At 36.1% G+C, this 11036-nt stretch overlaps 1 protein-coding gene across 1 annotated transcript; it reads right to left on the bottom strand.

Moving 5' to 3' along the window:
- Window positions 1-709: 709 nt before the first annotated feature.
- Window positions 710-10417, bottom strand: si:ch211-262h13.5 (CY domain-containing protein). Its single transcript, XM_017479034.3, has 7 exons — window positions 10103-10417; window positions 7444-7554; window positions 5718-5805; window positions 5158-5324; window positions 3029-3130; window positions 2737-2823; window positions 710-1231 (listed from the first exon to the last, which is right to left on the bottom strand). The coding sequence occupies exons 1-7, from the start codon at window positions 10295-10297 to the stop codon at window positions 827-829; spliced, it is 1155 nt and encodes a 384-aa protein (XP_017334523.1). The 5' UTR covers window positions 10298-10417; the 3' UTR covers window positions 710-826.
- Between the last annotated feature and the right edge of the window lie 619 nt (window positions 10418-11036).

Genomic DNA, 11036 nt, shown 5'->3' with positions numbered 1-11036 from the left:
CGTGCGCCCTTAGTAGCTATATGTATGAATACAATAGTATTATAATTAATATTAATAATTATATTCTTAAATAATTATGAATTAAGTGGTTTACATATTTGGTAGGCACCCATGTCTCAATTAAAATGTGTTTTTTTTTAATAGTAGATATAAATGACGGTATTATAATCATAGAGTGGTAATCCAAACTATGATCTGATAAAAATTACTGTTATGCTGTTTAGCATGTGGCATGGTGGTGCATCGGGTAGCACTGCCAATCACAACTGATTTCACAGCTCCAGGGTTCTCTGGTTTCTTCCCACCTCCAAAAACATGCTGGTAGGATATTGGGCTAAAGTGGTCACTGAAGATGAATTAATGAAAATGTTATGCTGCTTACTGCACATATTTAAATAAAGCACCAGTAAAATGAAAAATATGGTACCATAATGTTTTATGCATAAAAATTATATAGTGTTAAAAATTATTTTTAAATAAAGACCTTTATGTTTCACTAGTAAGTGAGTTACTGAGACTAACTTGGTAGGTACAACTACATCGTATTTCTAATAATGAGCTGATGACATGTCGGGCACGTCTGAGAAAAGTCTTTGCATTAACAAATATTTGACCAGTTTAGGTACAATTGTCCTCATAAATTTAGATACGCCTTGCAGAATCTGCAAAATGTTAATAATTTTTTAAAAAATAAGAGGGATCATTAAAATTACATTTTGTTTTTTTATTTAGTACTGCCCTGAATAGCCATAAGTGTTTATAACTTCTTATACAGTTTTGTGTGACTTGTCATGACCACGCTATAAAAATACATTAAAAATATTTTTTATGCAGTGGTATAGCGAGATGCTCCAGGGCAGGATCGGAAAGGGGACGGTATGCTGGGGAACACAGCCAGGAAAGTGGGATTGATCGTTACTGCAGATGCCTCTCTCCTCTGGCGTGAAGGCACATATCGGAAGTTCAGCGGAGGCCTGGCGATTCGAACCGAACCAGCAATCTCCTCTGATGAAGAAGACTCACTGGATTCACTTGATGACTGATAAGGATTAGGGCTGTGTGGAAGAAGTTGCTGAACAGGGTCTAGCAGCCCTCCTGGACTGGTGTCATGAAATGTAGGGACAGGGGCATCAAGAACAACGACTGGAGGACGAGCTGGCACTTCTGGTCGAGGGCTGGGTTTTTCCAGCTGCTGTGTGCCGGCATCGCTGCCAACAGAATTCCAAGAGTGCTACAGAATGAGGGAACAAAATCCATTATTTCATAATTTGCACCAGCATTTTATTGCACATAAACATGTCCAAGCACAGTTATAGTGACTAGATAATATTGATTCTGTCCCTACTGTGTTGTTAATGTGTAATGGGTTCTACCCATACTGCTGTGTGTATCTGGGTTAATCCAATAATACGGTGCCTTTTGTGTCCCCATTTTATATTTAAAAAAAAATTCTAGCTAACACAATTAACAAGTAACATTAATACATGCTGCTGCACTGCAGTCCATGTTAAACATAATGCAGTTAAATTAATATATGCTTACAAATGAATTTTCTCCATTTTACACTTTCGATTGATCAAACACTAGTATTTCTATGTTTCTAGATTCTACATCCTAAATTTCCATAAAAATTCTATATTTACATTACCTTAAACAATGATAACTAGGGTTTTGTATTGTTAGCATACTCCATGTTATGTCTGCCTGTACGTCTTGTTAATTTTTAAAAATATATTTTGCAGCGACACCATACCCTGGAATTGATATCCTTTTTTCAACGAGATAACACTAAAATCTGGGTGAGTAGCCGTACTTTTTAATGTCTACTTTTTGTATCTTGGTAGTCTGATGTAGTCAACCATTACATATCCATTCTCTGATGGAAAACACAAGACAATTCAGCTAGATTTCATCATTGTAAAATCACCATATTGAAAGACATTAAATTCCTTAACTTATTAATAGTTTATGCTAGCTTGGCCCTGCTCACGTGTTGTGTAATGACCGACGTGATATCAGAATGTCAACCCCATCATTCTATAAGACTGAACAGAGTGGACATTCTGTTAAATTAAGTTTTTTTGTCCAGGATTCAATAAGGTCATCAACACCATTTAAAGAGACTATGCATATGTTCATAGAAAGGTGGATCAATCAAAGGGTTGCAGTCATGAGTAATGGCTATACTTGATACATTTAAGCTTACCCGATAAAACCCTTAAGGATTTCAAAACAAATTTTCTGTTTAAAAGGGAAAAAAAACCCTCAGAAAATAGCCATTTGTTGAATATAATAAAGGTTTATAAATTATTCATGTCTTCCATTTATTTACTTTTTTTTTTTTATCTATTTGCATTTGTAGCATTGAATTGCAACCTGCTGTGTATTGTCATGAATGCTGCCAGTAGTTATAAATACTGAACACTCTGACTTACAAATGGAGAAAGATGCTAAAGAGGGAAGAACGAAAATAAAGATAGATGAGGTGTATGGTGAGTGGGGGTAAAAAGAGGTCTAAGGGAGTTTCTGTGTTAGTTTTGGCTGTCTCGTTTCACCCTTCGAGGCTGCTGACTCACAGGAGACTGCTTTGGGGTGTTGTTTTGCTGTCATCGGCTCCATTTGGATCTTATTCACTATTGCTTCCAAGCTGGAAAGTTTTCTCTTCCAAGAAAGTATACTTTTATTGAGCATGAGCTGGGGAACAAGGCTGACAAACAAAGTGGATATTTATGGTACCTGAGGGTGGAATATTTCACAGGACACCTTAACCTCGGTTGGGGTAGCTTCAATGCCATAAACCGCCCCGCCACAGAAACCAATGGGCTGAAACAAAAACAAATAGCACCTTGGGAATATGGTCAAACATTCTGGAGGAAAAAAAAGAATTAAAGGTTGCTTTGAAACTTTTTAACTGTTTTATAATAATAACAATAGTTATATTCCAAACTATAGAAAATGCTGTAACAAATGAGTATGGTCCATAGTCAAAAGGAATGTGGCAATAATGTCCATTTTTTTATGTGCTTACCCCTTTCCCTGCATCTGCTGGCACACACAAAGCTTCATCCACTGGTGGCACAGAGCACTCCTGCACAGTGTACTCAACAAAACTGGCTGCAACTGGAGAGACCTGATCAATAAAAAAACAGACCTCAGTTAACCCAGACAATTTAGCACAACAATAATTTGACCATCAAAGTCTGTCTTTCAGAATTTCTGCAACCTATGAAAAAATTACAGATACTGTGTATAAATTTAGGCAACATGCACTACTTCACTCGTACTCTAAAACTATTCGCCTTAAACTGTGTCTTGGGGATTGTCTAGAGACTGCAACCATATTTCTTATTACACTGATTCATAATCAGTGCTACAATTCATAATGTCAACTGAAAGTAAAGCTAGAGTCTGATTAAGAAACACCTACTTATAGCTGCTATAACGTAAGTGATAACAGCAACAATCTTGTTACACGGATAGTCCACAAGATTGAATGTAACTATAAGTGGATAAAAAGTATGAAGTGTCATTCTTTATTAATAAAAAACTGTAACCGTTGTTACATTGCTCTGTTTTAAGCGGAATAAAACACTGCTATGGAAAAAAGTAGCCACCTCATTGTGTTTTATTCCTTGCTTTTTATTTTCCGATAGCATGCTTTTTTCCTGAAACTCTGTGAAATGTGAAAAACTCTGTGAAACACTGTGAAATGTGTCTGTGTTTCATGAGGTCTAGTAGGTATACTGAGTATACTGGGTGGCAGGGTTATTATTGTTGTTATTCTTATTTTTATTGTTGTTGTTGTTCTTCTTCTTCTTCTTTTATGGGCATCTCATGACAGGAAATTGCCAAAAATCCTATTGGTAATTGTCAAACATTAAAAGACACAAAAAGACACAAAAAACCAACATGCATCAAGAAATCACAGTCACGATTTAATGATTAATCCAGAATCATGTATACTTCCTTCATGAACTGATTCCTAATTGAAATCTTTGTGTTTATTAATATATTAATACTAATGTCCCTGCCAGGGAGCCAATCCATCACAGGGCACAATCACATACACTTTACAGTATGGCAATTTAGACATGCCAATCAGCCTACCATGCATGTCTTTAGTCTGATGGAGAAAACCCCCACAGCACAGGGAGAACATGCAAACTCCACACACAGCCCATATGGCAGGACTCGAACCCCGGACCATAGAGGTGTGACGCGAACGTGCTAACCTAGCCTCCAAACCAAAAAGTCCAAAAAGTCAGATTTAGAATGTTCACAACTGGACTCATTCAGTTGCCTTAGTATATTTTGTTGTGTTTCAGTTCTAATATTGTAACCTAATTCTGTGCTAACAAACAGGCTACTTGGTTTTTAGGTTTACACTACTGACACCCTTTAGAGACTGAACTGACTGGACGAGGTCATTGAAAAGAATTATGTATGGTTAGATTAGATTACATAATAGATTAAGCATGAAACAGATTTCCATTTCTTGTTTGCCACACACTAAACACTGGTTTGAGGTAAATGGAAAATCATCTATACTTGTCATATATATTCAATCCAATTCCATTCAATTTTATTTATATAGGGGTTTTTACAGTAGATTGTGACACAAGAAATCCTGGTGTAGATTTAGATCTCTAATGAGTGCGCCAGAGACAACAGCGGTAAGGAAAAAATCCTTGACACAACATGATGAAGAAACTTTGAGAATGACCAGACTCAGAAGTGACACCAGGTAGTGGGTTTATAAATCTTTACTCTTTTACAACTGTATACTATAAAGTGAAACAGTACTGTGTATGAAGTGAAATAGTAAGTGTGTTGAAAGAATGTTCAGGATGAGTATATTGTGGATAAGAGTCCTGGGATAGTCCAGATAGTATCAATAAGCAAGAGCAGGTTTTGGGCACAAACTGTTTTGGGAAAGTGCAAAACCCATATCAGACCATCCTCTTTCTTTCAGTAAATATTGCAATTGTGATTGCTTGTTGAAATGAATTTCCTCTTTACTTCTACTTCTACATCATGGTTATTGCTTTGTAATAAATAGCTACGATCAAACATGATCACATTTGTAGGTTCGCTTCCACAATGTTCAGCCCTATAGTCTGAATACCAGACATTTTCAGTACGGAATTGAGTGTGTACCTGGTGGGAGGCTCTGGTTATAGCTGCCACTGTGAGCTGTACAGGCAGAGTACTCTGAACGTTGTAGCTGCGCAGACTGATCTTAGCACTGGACATGGCTCTGTCATTATCCACGGGCAACAGTAGGGGGCAGTCTGGACATATCCGCTGTAACTTTTCAGGAGGGTCTGAGAAACAGACAGAGAGTAATTAGCTCACTTTATATAGGCATGGTGGGAGTAATTAACTCTGTATATACAACGTGACCCAAAAGTCTCCATACATAGATGAAATAAACACTTTTTAGCAAAATGTCAAGCTTAGTTTATATTAGATATTTGCTTTCAGATAGCCTTTAAGAATGTCTTTGACAAAAGAAGAACGTATTGAATCATTCTCATGGCTGGATCAGGAAGCTGTTGCAAGGTTGCGATGGACTTTAACAGGAAACATGGCAAGCACATCACAAACTTATTAACAAATTCAAAAAGACTGGAAGTGTTGCGGACCCAACTTTTGGGACACCCTGTATATTCAAATGTATTCCATGAGCGAATTCATTGGACTCTTGATTTGAGGACCTGGTACAAGGGTGCAGTCATAGCTGTAGAGGTAGGAGAGGCCGTCTGGCGTGTGTAGAATGGTAGTGTTGCAGTTCCCAGAGATTTGCTAAAAAACAGTTTTAAAAACATCAATCATAAATTCCAACAAAGGTCACACACAAACAAGGCCAAAAAAAAAAATGTTTTCTCCATTTGTCCCATTTTTCCAGGCACCAGTGTTATAAAGTGTGATGAGCTTTTATAGACTCATCAGCAGTTCCTGGCTGTATTACACTGCTGTTGCCATTATTTTAAAACATTTGTTCTGATTCACTGGTCTGATTTGGACTAGTTTGTGCTACTAGCAAAAAAAAAAAAAAAAAAAAAAAAACACAACTTACTTTCAATTTAAGCAATAATGAACTGGTCACAGAAGTAATGAGAAATTTGGCTGTATTTGTGTCAGCTCTGCAAATACATATGCGATGCTCCAGAGAGTGGGTCACTTCTACAAAAATACTTTCTCCAGCCTTACCGGAAGTAAGTCTGGAGTGCATGAACAAGTTAATATCTAGCATTTAAGCAAAAAAAGTATATCTTTTATTTAAGCAAAGGGCACATTTTTTATTTCCTGTAGACAAAGGTAAACTAGCTAGTATCCTGATGCTAAAAATAGACATGCACCGTGAGAGATTCTCATACATTTGCACTGTGTTACTTGTTTATTGTACTTACATCCACTAGCCAGTTTATGTATATATGAACATGTACACTTTGATGACTATATATATACACAATTACTGACTGTAGCACATCTGTGCACAATTAGTCCCATACCCTGTTTTTCAATGGAAATGGACCATCATAGGACCACCACTGTTATGGTATGGTAAAAGTGTATTAGATGCAGTGGCATTGGAATTTGTAAACACTTACATGGCACTTTATTAGGCACACCTACTGTGTTAATCTACCTTGTAAGTATACAGCTAGAGACTATAGATCTTCTTGCATGTACAATCAGACACTGGGGCTTGTAAACACCTTAATGTTGAGAACTGGGTTGAGAACAGGCTGCCAACAAATAATATCCAGCTAACAGCAGTGTTGCCTTAAAAAACTGTGATCTGATGAAGTGCTAGATGGAAGTATGACAGTTACAGTGCTTTGTGTTCATCCACTTTGAACTTCTCCACATTTTGTCATTTTAAAACCTGGAACTAAAATGGACTTAACTGAGATGATATGTCACGAATCTACACAAAATAGCATAAGTATTCACCACCACCAGGCCACAAATGTCAGTGCTGTGCAAAAATTCAGAGACCAGCCTTTTGTTTTCAAATGGCCATTCTGTACTTATTGTTAATTATTTGGTGGAAAACAATAATGATGGTAAAATTTACACTGCATTAAATCCATTTTCATCAAACAGCTATACAGTATTTAATTATGTTCCAGGCTGTAACAGTACAAAATTCTGGAAAGGTTCAAGGTGGAGGTGAATACTTATATAAGCCACTGTATATAACAATCGTGGAACAGAGGCTTGTGAGAATGTGGAAAATGGGGGGAAAAGATTTGGGATGTCCCCATCTCACTTTCACCCAAGAGTCGCACAGAAGTGGTGAGAGGTTAGCAATGCAGAATCACGAATAATAAACACATCGTAGTCAAAACAAACATGTTTGATCGACCATGACCTGGCCAAATTTTGCTTGGATTTGGGATCTGTTTTCAGTCCCTGGGTTTAAAGTAGGCTTACTGTTTCCATAAAGGGCCTTATATCACAGCGCTTCCATGATTTTCGGCTGAGGACATGACATTTGGTCTCCAGGACGTCCAAGTCGAGATAGTAAACCTTTCCAGCTGGACCCTGAAACAAACCAGCAAGTTAGGATACGGTCCTTTATATACCTTAAAACATTTTCTAAATGTCCATGTACGTAGGTTAAAATACTGTGGCTCAATGGTTAAGGCTTTGGGTTACTGATCAGAAGATCAGGGGTTCAAACCACCAAGCTGCCACTGTTGGGCCCTTGATCAAGGCCCTCTTTGCTCTATGGGCACCATGTCATGGCTGACCCCAATCTCCTAACAGGCCCCAGCTTATCCCAGTATGCAACAAAAGAATTTCACTGTGCTGTAATGTATATGTGACAAATAATGCCTTCTTCTTATCATTTAATATTTCCATATCATTTTTATCATGCTACTTTGGCTGCCATCCTAAGCAATGGCAAAAGCTATCTTAGCACTGCTGACCAGAACGAAATGAAACAAATGTCTTTTTTAATCAGCACTGCACACTGCTATATTATAATTTAATTATTATTATTTGGGCTCAGCACGCTGCCTTTTCAGACACACTCACTTTCAGCTTACAACAACAATGTGATAAATACTGAGAGTGTAACAGATTTTATGGAAATGTCACCCTCAAAAATATCTTTCTAAGAAAGAAGAACCATTATCTTTTTTTTTTTTTTTTTTTCCTTTTGGCTTTTCTTATGTACACAGAAGGATGTCTGAAGGGACTTTTCCACAAGGGTGAGTCAAATGAAACATTTGCAAATAGGCATCACAACAGTGAATCATTGTCATTGTATCCCCAATCTCCATTTCATTCAATGTTGTATATTTCTTTATACAGTTATACAGTGACACCATAAATCCATGATAGTTTCAAGTCTTAAAACCTCTACTTTTTTAAAAAAAAGTCTTCTGCTAAAAACCAAAACCACCTACTAGCATACTAAATAGTATGTGAATGCATGCACATTTATTGACTATACTATATGATACAATAGTATCCATTTGTCAAACAAATTGTAACTGGCATAAAGTTGGTTTGACGGTGGACGGTCGATATTTGCAGATATGCGGAAATTAAGGGACCGTTTCTAAAGTTACATACGACATTGTTATATATGATTCTAACTTCAATAGCATTTGAAGGGAATGACTTACAGTCACACAACCATCTGTAAAGTGTTCATCTAGGTGTCAGCTATAAAGCACACCTTTTAGATTTTTGAAATTTATTAAACTAAACTATTAAATCAAATGTACAAATTGCCAGGTATTTTATTACTGCATGGGCTCATACACAAAATATACCATAATTTAAAGCTCAATAGCATTTGAAGTGAATGACTTACAGTCACACAACCAACTGTAAAGTGTTCATCTATGTGTCAGGTATGGAGCATACCTTTTACATTTTTGATATTTATTAAAATGAACTATTAAATCATATGTAAATTAGATAGGAATTTCACTGCAGAATAGGCCCATACACAAACTATACCATTATTTAAAGCTCAATAGCATTTGCAGGGAGTGACATACAGTCATGAAGCCAACTGTAAAGTGTTAATGAACACTTGAACACTTTACAGTTGGCTTCATGACTGTATGTCATTCCCTTCAAATGCTATTGAGCTTTAAATAATGGTATATTTTGTGTATGAGCCTATTCTGCAGTGAAATTCCTATCTAATTTACATATGATTTAATAGTTCATTTTAATAAATATCAAAAATGTAAAAGGTATGCTCCATACCTGACACATAGATGAACACTTTACAGTTGGTTGTGTGACTGTAAGTCATTCACTTCAAATGCTATTGAGCTTTAAATTATGGTATATTTTGTGTATGGGCCTATTCTGCAGTGAAATACATGCCAATATTTACACATGATTTAATAGCTCATTTTAATAAATATCAGAACTCTAAAAGGTGTGTGTTATACCCGAGACCTAGATGAACACTGTACAGTTGGTTGTGTGGCTGTACATCATTCCCTTCAAATGCTATTGAGCTTTAAACTATGGAATATTTTGTGTATGAGCCCATGCAGTAGTAAAATACATGGCAATTTTATATATGATTTAATAGTTTATTTTGTTAAATATCAAAAATCTAAGAGGTTTGCATTATAGCTGACACCTAGATGAACACTTTACAGTTGGTTGTGTGACTGTAAGTCATTCCCTTCAAATGCTATTGCAGTTAGAAACGTGTTTAACAATGTCGTATGTAACTTTAGAGACGGTCCCTTAATTTGCATATCTGCAAATATCGAACGTCCAACGTCAATCCAACTTTATTCCAGTCAAATACTAATGGTTTCCATTATAAACACCATTACAAACCATTAGCTATCCATTAAAACCATTACCATTATTGGTCCTTAATGGTCTCCACTAGACATAACATGCCACCAAAGAAGGCAACAAATTACCAATAGAGACCCACAGGGACCATTAGAGTTTCCATTAAAACCAATACAATTAACATTATAACCATTAAAACCATCACAAATTCTATGAGGGTTTCTATTGTTTTGATTTTTTCAGTAGGGCAATGTTGACATTTTAGAATAGTGGATTAAGTTTCCTTTATGGGAAGATAACCAACCTGTGGATGAACGTGCACGTTGAAAACTCTGTTGAGGGCAAATTTGTATCCTTCTTGTCTGTCCTCGTTGATGTAATTTACGGCAAGTCGGGCGAGTTTCATCACGCTTTTATCATCACAGGGAACAGGCGAAAGATGTGTAGCCATGACAGTCCAAAAACGCACCATTGCAAACAACCAAATTATGCGTTCCATTTTCTTTTCTTTCTTGTTTTTAAAATATATATATATATATATATATATGTATTTAGGTCTTATGCTACCATGTATTTGCTGTCTGCTACTTGTTTATGCTTAGAAAATGACAGTGACCTGGACTTTGGTAAGCTATAGAAGAATGGTGTTGTTGACATAGTGCCAAGTTCTTCCTGGTGGGATGACTAGCGGTCAAAATAGCCTAATTCTCCTACTTATACTTTAACCTTGCATTCTGTCAAAATAAAAAAGACAAGAAACTTTACTCTAGTGTAGACTACACAGACTCTGAATTCCATTAAACAGACCAATTGTTCATTAATATGTGGGCTAACGCATAGGAAGGATTGCTCGTCGTGTGTAGTGTGCCTATTTACCACACGAGGGCGCTAGATCTCTACTGTACAAATATGTCTGATAACCAGATGGGTTTCTATTAAACATACAGCGCACTGCAATATTGTCAAATCTTTTTTTTTTTTTTTTTTTTTTGTAGCAAATGTAGTGAACCTGTATAAGATTATATTTTATATTTATTTTATGAAATAGTCTTTTTTTTGTATCTTTTATGTTCGTTTGTTAAAGTTACTTTAATCATATTTGACTGTAATATTCAAGTTTATACAAATGTGGACAAATTAACTCAAATCTAATCAAATTCTATGTATTCCAGTACTATCAAATAACATGTCCACGATGTTGCCTTAAGAAAATGTAATTTAAAAAAAATAATAAAAAG

Source organism: Ictalurus punctatus, chromosome 10 (genome assembly GCF_001660625.3).
Source record: "Ictalurus punctatus breed USDA103 chromosome 10, Coco_2.0, whole genome shotgun sequence".
Taxonomy (NCBI): Eukaryota; Metazoa; Chordata; class Actinopteri; order Siluriformes; family Ictaluridae; genus Ictalurus; species Ictalurus punctatus.
This window is presented reverse-complemented; position numbering and strand designations above follow the sequence as displayed.